At 39.2% G+C, this 15838-nt stretch overlaps 1 protein-coding gene across 1 annotated transcript in view; it reads left to right on the top strand.

Moving 5' to 3' along the window:
- KNL1 (kinetochore scaffold 1) overlaps nt 1-15838 on the top strand; it is a gene marked incomplete at its 3' end in the record, with an annotated part of 68882 nt that overhangs the window by 42024 nt on the left and 11020 nt on the right. The window contains 9 exon segments of the mRNA XM_080675643.1: nt 1448-1586; nt 2008-2075; nt 2941-3039; nt 3867-3982; nt 11818-11908; nt 12508-12624; nt 13240-13327; nt 15297-15374; nt 15534-15573. Coding sequence (XP_080531769.1) covers nt 1448-1586; nt 2008-2075; nt 2941-3039; nt 3867-3982; nt 11818-11908; nt 12508-12624; nt 13240-13327; nt 15297-15374; nt 15534-15573 — 836 coding nt within the window.

The raw sequence follows: 15838 nt of genomic DNA, 5'->3' as shown, positions 1-15838 counted from the left end.
CAGCTAGGGCTACATGTAATTTTAAAAGTCATCTTAAGTATTAATACTTGGAGGGTAAAAAGTCTTTATTATGCATAAAGAAAAGCTTGACAGAATTTTCTTGGCAATTGAGGATATGTAGAAACTGAAAGTACATTTCTTTAGTGGATGGGGAAATGCCTTGGTCAAGTCCAGTATCTCAAAGTGAAGTAACTGAAATTTTGTACTTATGAAAGAAAGTCATAAATATTAAAGCTGAGGGACACTGATTTGGATAAACTGTCACTCAAACTGAGTTTTATAGCTCGAGAGAAAGATTAAAAATATCAGAGGTTCATAGAAAACAAAGTTTAAACTCTTAAGAAATATGCAAGCTTAGAAGATGATTTCAGTGGTTCTGTGAGAGGAGGTGTTGAGGAAATGGTTTGTCTATGAAGCTTTGAGAAAGTACTAATAGTAATATAAAATGTACTAGAGGCCTGGGGCATGAATTCGTGCATGGGTGGTCTGGCAGGCCCGCTCCAATGGGGGCCCATTGGGCCGGGCCAGTTGGGGGGGAGGGGCCACAGGTGGTTGGCCGGCCAGGCCTGCCCCCTGCCTGAGGGTGGCAGGGGGCCTGATCGGGACCCGGATCAGGCTGGTTGGCTGCCATAGTGCACGTCATAGCCACCTGTCGTTCTGGTCATTCTGGTCATTCTGCCATTCCAGTTGCTGGGCTTTGATATATATATAGATAACTGAATAGATTCTATGAAAATTGGTACTATTTTGTTTAATATTGAATATCTGCCATGGCCTAGGTACTGTTTAGGTTGCCAGGAATGCCTCAGTGGAAATTGATAGACAAGAATCTCCTCTCATGGAGCTTACATTCTAGCATTTAAACAAAGAATATAATATCCTCAAAAATATATGTAAGTAGGTAGATGAAAATGACATTTAAGGTTATAAAATCAAATGATTAAAATGATAAAAACAGGACCACATGACTTACACTGGATTTGACTTCAGTCAAATGAGTCTTGGTCACCAAGTGTAGAAAGCACTGAAGCCTGGAAATGTTTCTTTTCTATACACTAGCCAGGACCACCATGTACAGCCAATATTCTGTTCTGGTTTTCTGGAGTGTGGTAGCCCTAACCCTGTTGGCTAGTAGTTGAATAATTGTGTAGGTCAACATTTGATAGCTCATAGGATCTGGCTATAACTTAGATACATCTGAGAAATAATTGGCTTATACAGTGTAATGCAAAAAGTTGTTTCTGTGTATTTTAAAATAAAATTACTTTTAACTCGAAAAGCTTCAGTTGTATGTTAATTATTTGAATTCTTTGCTAAGGGATCTCATAAGAGTTATACATAAATTTTATGTTAGAAATATTTGTTAGTGTTCAACAAACACTTAGTCATTATAAGTATACAGTGTTAAAATTTTATCCTGATGTTGTTTCTTAATTGATAATTTCAGATTTTTTATCATCATACTGAAGGAGATACAGATAAAGATGCTAACAGTGTATTGATAAAAAGCCTGGGCAGGACCCCATCTAGTTGTAGCAGTTCTCTGGATTCAATCAAGGCTGATGGGACCTCTCTGGACTTCAGCAGTAAGATAATGTTCATGAAAGTTAATTTTTTTTTTATGAAAGTTAATTTTAATAGAAATTATCTATTGACTTGACTAATAAAAACTTTATTTCAATTCAGGAGTTGTTTGAAATTTGTGTAAGCTTTTGGGGAGGTATAAGTAGTTTATAAGTAAAATAATACTTTATATTTAATTCTTAGTTATTTTAATAAATGGAGAAGTGAAATACAACATGGGGTAGAGTGATTTCCTTAAGAGGCTTTTAAACTCAGTAGAGAAACATTGAATGGAGCTTAAAAACTGCAATATACTTTGACCTACAAATGATCCTAATGGATAGCTTCAAAAGCATGAACCACACGTAAACCTAAATGATAACGAAAAAATTAAGTTTACAGTTTAATTTTGATTTGTTCATCACCTGAATGCCTTACTTTCAGCATACCGCAATAGTCAAATGGAACCACAGTTTCTCACAGACACTATTTGTGAAGAGAGCTTGAAGGAGGTATGTTAAGTATTTCTCATTTCTAATGCAACTAATTTCCTAATTTTGTTTTTCTTTTTTTAATTTTTAAAAAGTTATGAAATGTTTTGTTGATTTATTTATTTTTAATCCTCACCTAAGGATATTTTTCCCATTGATTTTTAGAGACACTGGAAGGGAGGGAGGAGGGAAAGAGAGAGAGAGAAACATCGACTGAGAGAGACACATTCAATTGGTTGCCTCTCAAACCTACAACCAAGTTACGTGCCCTTGATGGAATCGAACCTGAGACCCTTTAGTCCAAGGGTCAACACTCTAACCCAGACGTGGGCAAACTACGGCCTGCGGGCCGGATCCGGCCCGTTCGGCTGTTCTATCTGGCCCGCGGAGCCGAAAGAGCGGAGGGTTCTCTTGCTCTCCCCTCCGCTCCTTTACTTTGAATTTATATTAGTTCACACAAACACTCCATCCATGCTTTTGTTCCGGCCCTCCGGTCCAGTTTAAGAACCCATTGTGGCCCTCGAGTCAAAAAGTTTGCCCACCCCTGCTCTAACCATGGAACATACCGGCCATGTTATTAAATGTTTTAAATATATAGAAGAGTTTTCTTTTCTCTGTTAAGGACCCAACTTGGCAGTTAATTATATGAATATGAAGTAGAAATAATGATTAGAAGAACTAAGCTTTGTTATTTTTTCCCAATTCTGTTACTGAATAACCTTAAGAAATAAATTTTAGATAAAATCTGTTCATGTACAGCTTACAAATAGCTGGATAGTATTTCCACAAATATATGCAAAGTACTTTAAGCTATTTTAAACAAATGTTAAAATCAAAATGAGCTCACCTTGAATGGTTATGCAAACGTTTTTTTTTCTTTCCTCAGAAACTCAAAGATGGGAGAATAACAATAAAGGAATTCTTTATACTTCTTCAAGTCCACATTTTGATACAAAAACCCCGACAGAGTACTCTCCCAACCAAAGTAAGTGTAATTTTTGGCAAAATAGTTGCCTCAGATAGAATATATTGTACTTATTTACTAAACTGCATCAAAGTAAGCATTTATTCAGAAACAAAAAGAAAATCTAAGGAAGCAAAATTTCCTATAAAAGTTTTTCTGTAATAGATACATTTGTGGTTAGCATAAAAACTGATATTTTATTTTATGTCATGGATTTTCATGAGGTGAAACAAACTAAAAAAGATTAATAGAACAACTTGTAGTTCTTTCATAAGAATTTTTTTTCTTTATAGTCTGTTGAACATTTAAAAGAATTAGTTAGGCCCTTGCCACAAAGACATTAACAAACTGAAAAACATGGAGATTTTATGGACCACATCAGATTTTAAAAAATAGTAAAAAAAAAAAGGAATTATTAATACTCACTTTAAGAAATTGGAACAATACAATGATATTCATAAAAAGGCAGGAAGACAATGCAGGTAAACGGTAAAGCTAATGTATTTTTAGGTATTGATTTACTTAAAATAATGTATAGCCATTTTTATTTTTTTCCAGCTTTATTGAGGTATAATTGACAAATAGCACATAGCCGTTTTAAAATCACTTAAAATCCCATGTGAGTGGAACATACAGTTTCCCTAAACATCTGTGGAAAATGGACTTTTATGTCAGAGACTTGAATTCAAATCCCAACTTACAGCTTTACTGGTTGTAAGAATTTTAATAGAGCATTCACATTTTTCTTCGTAGAACTTTTAAAAATAGGCACTCTGAAACTTGAAACAGTTCTTAAACACGATTTGTTCTCAAAATAACAGTTTTGAGGGACTGATTTTTTTTTTCAGTTTACTATAAACACACAACCTACTCCAGAAGATCTGATGTTAAATCAATATGTTTACCGACCCAAGATACAGATTTATAGAGAAGATTGTGAGGCTCTTCGCCAAAAGATTGAAGAGTATGAAAGTTTTCGTTTTTTTGTGTTTGTTGGATGGGTGAACATCTGTGTGGTAAGGTTTTGATGAGAATAACACTATAGAAAAAAGTTGATGGCATTAATCAGTGGTGTAGAACAGTATGTTTATAGAAAGAGCTTTGGCTTTCAGATTGAAGCTTAATCCTGTCTATGACACTAACTATGTAACATTTATTTCCACATCTATAAACTGGGAATAATAATACCTACTCAGCAGGGAGATATGAACAGTAGAACATAGTGTATATAAAATGTTTTCATGCCATTTTTAGCAAAAAGTGTGTGCTCAGTGAACAATAATTATTAAATTATCTACCTAATAAAAGAGTAACATGCTAATTGACCATACCTTCATGATGCCCACCAGCTGATCAGGAGTGAGTGTGCAAATTAACCCATTAGAGCTGGAGGGTTAATTTGCATGTGCAGGCGCCAAGCGGCCAGGGGCGGGGCGGGATGCTTGCATCGTCGCCATAACGACAATGCAGGCGTTCCGCACTGCCCCAGCTGCTCCGGGCCTCTGGGCAGCGTGGGAAGGCTGAAAGGAGGCTCCAGGCTGGAGCAGAAAGGCAGCTCCAGCCAGAGCGCAGGCGGTGCCAACAGCCAGGGGAAGGAAGGCCCATTCTTGCACGAATCTTCGTGCATCGGGCCTCTAGTGTTATCATAAATTGATTGCAAAGGAACATCTTCAGAAGAGAGATGTCTCTTTATAGACTTATATATAGTGCTTAAAATCAGGAATGCCTTAGGGTTTATAATTTTATCACATTTGACTTTGATTTGCATGTATAAAAGAACATGCTTTCCTCAGACTGTAGTTTAGTGCTTTGGTATATATAGATGCTGCAGACTAATTTACAAATTTGATACAGTATACCTAGATTCTCAAAGATAGAGCAGGACTTGCAACCCAAAATAATGTTTATATCATACTTATGTAGAACTATCCAACTAAATTTGAACCAGTCTAACAAACAGAAAAGTATATAGTTTTAAAAATAGAGACTTTAGATGCTGTTAAATTATTATGCTGCAGATTTGCCTGATTATGGCTTATTTATTTAATAAATGTACATATTGAGCACCTACTGTTTTAAGTACTGGGGTTCTTCACTGAACAAGACAGACAAGTTTCTTCATGTTGTTTAAATGAGTTGGGCATCTGATGATTTGTTTGAGAATGTTTTATTTTGAATGAAATACAATGAATAGTCTGTTTAGGTGTGGTCTACTATTTGATTTTGCACTTCTATGCCTGTATATAATATCTTTGAACTCTGGTAAAGATTTATTTCTTCTGCTTATTAACAAAAGATTAATAATATATATCTTTGCTACTTTTTTTTAATAAACCTTTATTCAGATTATTACAATTATTTCTCCTTTTTCCCCCCATAGCTCCCCTCCACCCAGTTCCCACCTCACCTTCTGCCCTTACCTCCCCCCACTGTCCTCATCCATAGGTGTATGATTTTTGTCCAGTCTCTTCATGAACCCCCCATACCTCTTTCCCCCTGAGAATTATCAGTCCACTCCCTTTCTATGCCCCTGATTCTGTTATATTCACCAGATTATTCTGTTCCTCAGGTTTTTAATTCACTTGATTTTTAGGTTCACTTGTTGATAGGTATGTATTTGTTGTTCATAATTTTTCTCTTTACTTTTTTCTTCTTCCTCTTCTTTAAGAATACCTTTCAGCATTTCATATAATACTGGTTTGGTGGTGATGAACTCCTTTAGCTTTTTCTTATCTGTGAAGCCCTTTATCTGCCCTTCAATTCTGAATGATAGCTTTGCTGGGTAGAGTAATCTTGGTTGTAGGTTCTTGCTATTCATCACATTGAAAATTTCTTGCCACTCCCGTCTGGCCTGCATAGTTTCTGTTGAGAAATCAGCTGACAGTCGTATGGGTGCTCCCTAGTAGGTAATTAACTGTTTTTCTCTTGCTGCTTTTAATATTCTCTCTTTGTCTTTTGCTCTTGGCATTTTAATTATGATGTGTCTTGGTGTGGTCCTCTTTGGATTCCTTTTGTTTGGGGTTCTGTGCGCTTCCTGGACTTGTAAGTCTATTTCTTTCACCAGGTGGGGGAAGTTTTCAGTCATTATTTCTTCAAATAGGTTTTCAGTATCTTGCTCTCTCTCTTCTTCTGGCACCCTCATAATTCTGATGTTGGTACGCTTGAAGTTGTCCCAGAGTCTTCTTACACTATCTTCAACTTTTTGGATTTTTTTTTTTTGCTTTTTGCTTTTTGCTTTTTCGGTTGAGTGTTTTTTGCTTCTTTGTATTTCAATTCTTTGACTTGATTTTTGTGTTCCTCTAGTCTGTTTTTGGGTCTCTGTATAATATTTTTTATTTCAGTCAGTGTATGTTTAATTTCTAGTTGGTCCTTTTTCATATCTTCGAGGGTGTCGTTATATTTATCGGCCTTTTCTAGGATATTCTTGAAAAGCCTTATAACCGTGGTTTTGAATTCTATATCCAGTCATTTGTTTTCCTCCATTTCTTTCGTTTGTGATCTGATTCTTTGACGCCGCATTTTCATTGATTCCCTGAGTTGGTAGGGTAGATTTGTGTGCTAGGTTTCCAATATGGCCCAGTGGGTCTGCCTCCCCAGTTAACCTGAGGTGGACACTCTTGGTGCACCCCTTTGTGGACTGTGTGTACAGCCTTGTTGTAATTAAGTCTTTATTGTTGTTGGTATCACTGGGAAGAATTGACCTCCAGGCCAGTTGGCTGTAAGGATCAGCTGTGTCTATGCTGGGAGAAGTTCGGTGCTGGAGACAGCCTTATAGGATTAGACTTGCCAAATTGCAATAGCCTCTGTGCTCAGCTTGGATGGGGTGGAGTCTCAGTCTTGGCTTCCCCTCAGCCTTGCCCTTGTGCGAACGTGCGCGCCTTCAGACCTCTGCCTTCCCCGGCTCCCGAGTCTTCACCCGAGAGTCCAGACTCACCCCACAAGAGCGTGGGTCCCCAGGGGCTCGCCTGGAACTGGGGTCCAGTGCAGTCAGAACTGGGGCTCAGTGCAGTCAGGAGCCTCTGACTCCCTTTCACTAGGGAAAGCCTGTGGCAACCTCCGCAGCCTTTGTGCGCACTGGCACGCACGCGCCTTCAGACTTCTGCCTTCCCCAGCTCCACGCGCGCGCCTTCAGACTTCTGCCTTCCCCAGCTCCCGAGTCTCTGCCTGAGAGTCCAGACTCCCCCCACAAGAGCGTGGGTCCCCAGGGGCTCGTCCAGAACTGGGGTTCAGTGCAGTCGGGGGCTTCCTTCCCCCTTCCACCAGAGAAAGTCAGCCAGGCTCTCAGCCACCCTTCCTCTCTGCGCGCACAAAATTGTTTTGCGAGGGGAGAAACCAAGATGGCGGCATAGGTAAACACCTAAACTGCTGCCTCGCACAACAATTTCAAAACTACAACTAAAAGAACGGACACCATCCAGAACCACAGGAAAGCTGGCTGAGTGAAAATTCTACAACTAGAAGGAAAGAGAAAAGCTCACAGAGAATTGGAGGTACGGCAAAGGGGCTTTGTGCGCGCAGAGAGGAAGGGCGGCTGAGAGCCTGGCTGACTTTCTCTGGCGGAAGGGGGAAGGAAGCCTCCGACCGCACTGAACCCCAGTTCTGACTGCACTGAACCCCAGTTCCGGGCGAACCCCTGGGGACCCACGCTCTTACGGGGGGAGTCTGGACTCTCGGGCGGAGACTCGAGCTGGGAAAGGCAGAAGTCTGAAGGCGCACGCGGGCCGGTGCGCACAAAGGCTGCGGAGGTTGCCACAGGCTTTCCCTAGTGAAAGGGAGTCAGAGGCTCCTGACGGCACTGAGCCCCAGTTCTGACTGCAGTGAACCCCAGTTCCAGGCGAGCCCCTGGGGACCCACGCTCTTGTGGGGGGAGTCTGGACTCTCAGGCGGAGACTCGAGCTGGGGAAGGCGGAGGACTGAAAGCGCACATGTGCGCAAGGGCAAGGCTGACAGGAAGCCAAGACTGAGACTCCACCCCATCCAAGCTGAGCACAGAGGCTATTGCAATTTGGCAAGTCTAATCCTATAAGGCTGTCTCCAGCACCGAACTTCTCCCAGCATAGACACAGCTGATCCTTACAGCCAACTGGCCCGGAGGTCAATTCTTCCCAGTGATACCAACAACAATAAAGACTTAATTACAACAAGGCTGTACACACAGTCCACAAAGGGGTGCACCAAGAGTGTCCACCTCAGGTTAACTGGGGAGGCAGACCCACTGGGCCATATTGGAAACCTAGCACAAATATCTACCTTACCAACTCAGGGAATCAGTGAAAATGCGGCGTCAAAGAATCAGATCACAAACGAAAGAAATGGAGGAAAACAAATGACTGGATATAGAATTCAAAACCACGGTTATAAGACTTTTTAAGAATATCCTAGAAAAGGCCGATAAATATAACGAGACCCTCGAAGATATGAAAAAGGACCAACTAGAAATTAAACATACACTGACTGAAATAAAAAATATTATACAGAGACCCAGAAACAGAATAGAGGAACACAAGAATCAAGTCAAAGAATTGAAATACAAAGAAGCAAAAAACACTCAACCGAAAAAGCAAAAAGCAAAAAAAAAAAATCCAAAAAGTTGAAGATAATGTAAGAAGACTCTGGGACAACTTCAAGCGTACCAACATCAGAATTATGGGGGTGCCAGAAGAAGAGAGAGAGCAAGATACTGAAAACCTATTTGAAGAAATAATGACCGAAAACTTCCCCCACCTGGTGAAAGAAATAGACTTACAAGTCCAGGAAGCCCACAGAACCCCAAACAAAAGGAATCCAAAGAGGACCACACCAAGACACATCATAATTAAAATGCCAAGAGCAAAAGACAAAGAGAGAATATTAAAAGCAGCAAGAGAAAAACAGTTAATTACCTACAAGGGAGCACCCATACGACTGTCAGCTGACTTCTCAACAGAAACTATGCAGGCCAGACGGGAGTGGCAAGAAATTTTCAATGTGATGAATAGCAAGAACCTACAACCAAGATTACTCTACCCAGCAAAGCTATCATTCAGAATTGAAGGGCAGATAAAGAGCTTCACAGATAAGAAAAAGCTGAAGGAGTTCATCACCACCAAACCAGTATTATATGAAATGCTGAAAGGTATTCTTAAAGAAGAGGAAGAAGAAAAAAGTAAAGAGAAAAATTATGAACAACAAATACATATCTATCAACAAGTGAACCTAAAAATCAAGTGAATTAAAAACCTGAGGAACAGAATAATCTGGTGATTATAATAGAATCAGGGGCATAGAAAGGGAGTGGACTGATAATTCTCAGGGGGAAAGGGGTATGGGGGGTTCATGAAGAGAATGGACAAAAATCATACACCTATGGATGAGGACAGTGGGGGGGAGGTAAGGGCAGAAGGTGGGGTGGGAAATGGGTGGAGGGGAGCTATGGGGGGAAAAAGGAGAAATAATTGTAATAATCTGAATAAAGATTTATTTTAAAAAAAAAAAAAAAAAAAAAAAAAAGAAATTTTCAATGTGATGAATAGCAAGAACCTACAACCAAGATTACTCTACCCAGCAAAGCTATCATTCAGAATTGAAGGGCAGATAAAGAGCTTCACAGATAAGAAAAAGCTGAAGGAGTTCATCACCACCAAACTAGTATTATATGAAATGCTGAAAGGTATTCTTAAAGAAGAGGAAGAAGAAAAAAGTAAAGAGAAAAATTATGAACAACAAATACATATCTATCAACAAGCGAATCTAAAAATCAAGTGAATTAAAAACCTGAGGAACAGAATAATCTGGTGAATATAATAGAATCAGGGGCATAGAAAGGGAGTGGACTGATAATTCTCAGGGGGAAAGGGGTATGGGGGGTTCATGAAGAGACTGGACAAAAATCATACACCTATGGATGAGGACAGTGCGGGGGAGGTAAGGGCAGAAGGTGGGGTGGGAAATGGGTGGAGGGGAGCTATGGGGGGAAAAAGGAGAAATAATTGTAATAATCTGAATAAAGATTTATTTAAAAAAAAAAAAAGAAATTGTTGTGCGAGGCAGCAGTTTAGGTGCTTACCTATGCTGCCATCTTGGTTTCTCCTCTCTTTGCTACTTTTTTTTAAAAAAATATATTTTATTGATATTTTACAGAGAGGAAGGGAGAGGGATAGAGAGCTAGAAACATCGATGAGAGAGAAACATCGAACAGCTGCCTCCTGCACACCTCCCACTGGGGATGTGCCCGCAACCAAGGTACATGCCCTTGACCAGAATCGAACCTGGGACCCTTCAGTCCGCAGGCCGACGCTCTATCCACTGAACCAAACCGGTTTCGGCTCTTTGCTACTTTTATACATGCTATTCTGTAAAGGTGAGATAGGACTTTGAACTGAATTGGAAACTTTTATTTAAAATAACTAGAGGCCCGGTGCATGAAATTCATGTATGGGTAGGGTCCCTAGGCCTGGCTGGTGATCAGGACCCATCTGTGGGGTGACTGGCAGGTTAATTGGGGGCCCCCGCTGGCACCCGCCTTGGCTGGCCTGGGGCCTGTGAGCTGGGGGCAGCTCCTACATTGAGCGTCTGCCCCCTGGGGGTCAGTGCACATCATAGCGACTGGTCGTTCCACTGGTCATTCTGCCGTTCAGTCAACTTGCATATTAGACTTTTATTAGATAGGATAGTTACAGCCCTGGCGGATGTCTCTCAGTGGTGCAGGGGTGGGCAAACTTTTTGACTCGAGGGCCACAATGGGTTCTTAAACTGGACCGGAGGGCCGGAACAAAAGCATGGATGGAGTGTTTGTGTGAACTAATATAAATTCAAAGTAAAGGAGCGGAGGGGAGAGCAAGAGAACCGGATAGAACAGCCTGATCTGGCCCGCGGGCTGTAGTTTGCCCAAGGCTGGGTTAGAGCGTCGGCCTGTGCACCAAAGAGTTTTGGGTTCGTTTCCCAGTCAGGGGCACATACCTGGATTGTGGGTTTGCTCCCCAACCCTGGTCTGGGCACATGCAGGAGGCAGCTAGTCCAGGTGTCTCTCTTGCATCAACGTTTCTCTCCCCTTCCACTGTGTCTGAAAAGAATGGAAAAAATATCCTCAAGTCAGAATTAACAATAAAAGTAAATAACATCATAATTATGCATTGACAGGCCTTAAGGATTCTTTATTGGCATCATGTTTTCATATTGGAAAAGCTGATAACATTAGGATGAGAATTCTGTGAGAAGTTTTGTTTTGTTTTTAAATATGGTTTTATTGATTTCAGAGAGAAAGGGAGAGGGAGAGGGAGAATCATTGATTGGCTGCCTATTGCACTGCCTACACTGGGGATTGACCTGCAACCTGGGCATGTGCCCTGACCAGTAATGGACGCTCAACCACTGAGCCATGCCAGCCAGGCAAGAAGCTTTTTTTTAAAAAATATATTTTATTGATATTTTACAGCGAGGAAGGAAGAGGGATAGAGAGCTAGAAACATCGATGAGAGAGAAACATCGATCAGCTGCCTCCTGCACACCTCCCACTGGGGATGTGCCCGCAACCAAGGTACATGCCCTTGACCGGAATCGAACCCGGGACCCTTCAGTCCGCAGGCCGACGCTCTATCCACTGAGCCAAACCGGTTTCTGCAAGAAGCTTTTTTGATTCATAATATTCTTGAACTGTTCTACAAGTGTTGAAAAATAATAAGGCTGGTCACTGTTCTTTAGTGAATTCCTCTCTTTTAATGTAGAAAAAGAACTGGAAAGATCTACTATACCTGTAAATCTGAGTTGATTCATTGAAGCCGACTTCTGAACTCTATGCTAATTAACTTTTCTATATTTTAGATTAAAGCTTTCTGTATTGAACCAAGATAAACTGTTGACTGATGTAAACAGGAACCTATGGGGGAAAATGAGACATTGCTCTGATGAGGAGGTATGTTTGTATCATTTTCTGAATGGGAATCAGTATAGACATTTTGAACAATTCTTATTATGAAATAGACAATTATTATTTGGTAATTAGTGTTGAGTTCTTTAACTTACTTCTCAGGTATATGTTACCAAGGATTTATTTATGTATACATGAGTAATTGTTAATACATAATTTTTTCAAACCTGAAATTATCAATTTAATATATGAAATATAATTGAAGTTTATTTAGAGTTCTCTCCTTTTTGTCTGCCTTTCACTTAGATTTACATGAGGAAAGATTTAATTTATCAAATAATAAGTTACTTGTTTCATATGTGCCCTAATATATTAAAAGAGTTTTATTAAGTAAGAGCCTGTCATTTTTAAATTTGTAATATAAATAAAGTGAATTAAAAGCAGGAATCAACATTAAAATTTTTGGTTGTGCTTTTAAACTATTAAATGGAATTAAATTTGCAAATGAGAAGTGCCCTGTATTAGGAATCAGAGTGTAGAATGGGCAAAGCTTAGTGTGTATCATCTGAACCAGCCTTCTCAGATCATTTGCTTTTTCAACTCATTTGTTTTAGTACATTGTAGCCTTTGACTTTTCCTTACAGCTGAAGGCCTTTGGAATTTACCTGAACAAAATAAAATCACATTTTACCAAGATGACTAAAATCTTCACTCACCAAGGAAAAGTGACTCTCTATAGCAAACTGGTACAATCAGCTCAGGTAATTTGACACAGTAAATAACATAGAAAGAAAGATCTATTAAAATTACTTTATGGTAATTTTACTAATGTGGGCCTATTATCTCAAATTTGTTATCCATTATACATATTGAAATAAAACAATATAGGATTCTGATCTTTCATTGCTAAGGACTATACTATAGTATTATCTTCCATAAAGTTCATACCTAGCTGTGTATGTTTGTGTATGTGTTTAAAGAAACATGTTCCAAAATGATTGTCCCTTAAGAAAGGTTCCGTATTTAAAAACTTCATTAGCAAATAAATCTGGGAAATGTAACATGTAATATTATCCTTTCAGATAAATTATAATAGATATCATATTAATGTCTTTCTTTAAAAGTCTAAAAAGAAAAAAACAGCATAATTCTATTGGACCAGTGTTTCCCATATTCATTTGACCATAGAACATTATTTAATGAATTCTTTTTTTTGAAGTAAAATTTAAGTCTAGACTGACAACTTTGACCTTCATTTTAAGATCTGCCTATTTATCATTTAAACATAGCAGTTATATCAGCTATTTGAAACATGATAATGTTATAATGTTTTGTTTGGAACTTTAACTTGACAGTCTATACTATTGTGTGTTTAGAATGAGAGGGAGAAACTTCAGTTAAAAATAGATGAGATGGACAACATACTTAAGAAGATTGCTAACTGTCTCACTCAGGTGAAAATAGGTAAAGTATTTGGAAATTTTTTCAAAAGAAAATTTAATTTTATCTAAATGCTTCCTTTTGTACAGATTGCTGGTATCACTATGCTGAAGTCTTGTATCAGTAGCTTGAGATATTAAATTAGATCAAATTAAAGCTCCTTTACTATGCTCCTCCATAACACTATCAACAAGAGATGCCCAAAATTGGAAAGCTCTTCATAACCTAGACCATAATCTGTTTTTTTTGTGTGTTTTTGTTTTTGTGTGTGTGTGTTTGTATGTGGGTATCCAATTGGTCATTGCTTTTGTTTTGTTTTTCTTTTTTTAAGATGCCAAATTTTTAAAAAATATGTGTTTTATTGGTTTCAGAGAGGAAGGAAAGGGAAAGAGAGAAACATCAATGATGAGACAATCATTGATTGGCTGCCTCTTGCACGCCCCCTACTGGGGATTGAGCCCACAACCAGGCATGTGCCCTTGACTGGAATTGAACCTGGGACCTTTCAGTCCCCAGGCTGTAACGCTCAATCCACGGAGCCAAACCAGCTAGGGCTTTTTAAAAAATATATATTTTTATTTATTTCAGAGAGGAAGGGTGAGGGAGATAGAGATAGAAACATCAATGATGAGAGAGAATCATTGATTGACTGCCTCCTGCACACCTCCTACTGGGGATCAAGCCTGCAACCCAGGCATGTGCCCTTGACCAGAATCGAACCTGGGACCTTTCAGTCCACAGGCTAATGCTCTATCCACGGATCCAAACCGGCTAGGGCCATAATCTGTTTTTTTAATAGATGAACTTATCTCCATTTAAAAATGAGCCTTTTGCTCTGGCTGGTGTAGCTCAATGGTTGAGCAGTGACCTATGAGCAAACGGGAACATTGTTTGAGGTAAAGCTGGAGATGTCACTAGGGACCAAGCCAAAGAGGGTGTTAAGTACTGGCTGACGTGTAGAGATGGGATTTGAATAAATCAAGAGTAAATGTACTAGTAAGACTGGTATGGTTAAGAAAGGACAGTACCCTGGCAGGGTAGCTCAGTTGGTTAGGAGCATTGTCTTGATACACCAAGGTTTTAGGTTTGATCCCCAATCAGGGCACATACAAGAATCAACCAACAGCCGAAACCGGTTTGGCTCAGTGGATAGAGCGTCGGCCTGCGGACTGAAGGGTCCCGGGTTCGATTCCGGTCAAGGGCATGTACCTTGGTTGCGGGCACATCCTCAGTGGGAGGTGTGCAGGAGGCAGCTGATCGATGTTTCTCTCTCATCGATGTTTCTAGCTCTCTATCCCTCTCCCTTCCTCTCTCTGTAAAATATCAATAAAATATATTTAAAAAAAAAAAAAGAATCAACCAACGAATGCATAAACAAGTGGAACAACAAATCGATATTTTTCTCTCTAATCAAATTTTTTAAAAAGAAAGGATAGTAGCTTATATTAAGGAAAGATGGTGATGGTGGAGGAAAAAAAAAGATTCAACAAAGTAATTTTTTGAGGTAAGAATCTAAACTTGGTTTGGATTGCGGGGAGAGAACGGAATTTTAAGGATGACTCCAAGGTTTGTGGATTTTTTTCTTTATTGTTGACACCATTACTGGATGATTCCAAGGTTTTAGAAATAAATTAATTAAAAAATTTTAAATGTGTGTGCATGCAGTATCTGTTCCTGCTTAGTTCACAGGGTTACCTAACAATAACTTCGATTATACAAATTTATATAAACAATTTCCAACTCAGAATGGTCCTTGAAAAGCTGCTACTGGAGATCATTGCTATCTGGCTCAAAGTTCAGTTGTTTGCTACTAGAAGCAAGTTTTTGTATGAAATTATAATTATGTCTCAGTACTTTATTGGCAAGGAAAGGTAGGGGGAAAGATGAGTGTTTGTCAGATATTCTTAATTCATTTTAGGAGCATTTTTCTTTTCATGTCCAGTTTTTAAATTATTTTTGTCTGGGTTATTCTAATGCACATTGTCTACTTTAGAAAGTAAGAATTTAGAGGATGAAGAGAAAGACAATTCTGTGGAAGAATGGGATTCTGAAATGAGAGCTGCAGAGAAAGGTAACTGAATTAATCAAAAAGATAAATGGGGGAAAACACTCTTCTGTGATTATTTAGGTGACATTAATTGAACTAGAATTTTCAATAAATAGATGATTTTTGTAGCAACATTTTAGTGTGTCTATTCTGATAGATTTGTTTTTATTTTTCTTTTCAAAGAACTGGAACAGCTGAAAACTGAAGAAGAAAAGCTTCAAAGGTCAGCCTTCATTTTGAGTGTTAAAAAATATGCGAGCCGAAACCGGTTTGGCTCAGTGGATAGAGTGTCGGCCTGCGGACTGAAGGGTCCCGGGTTCGATTCCGGTCAAGGGCATGTACCTTGGTTGCGGGCACATCCCCAGTGGGAGGTGTGCAGGAGGCAGCTGATTGATGTTTCTCTCTCATCGATGTTTCTAGCTCTCTATCCCTCTCTCTTCCTCTCTGTAAAAAATCAATAAAATATATTTAAAAAAAAAAAAAGTTCT

This window comes from Plecotus auritus, assembly GCF_963455305.1.
Source record: "Plecotus auritus genome assembly, chromosome: 1".
In the NCBI taxonomy this organism is placed as follows: Eukaryota; Metazoa; Chordata; class Mammalia; order Chiroptera; family Vespertilionidae; genus Plecotus; species Plecotus auritus.
The sequence above is the reverse complement of the archived record's forward strand: the minus strand, read 5'-3'. Positions and strand labels throughout refer to the sequence as shown.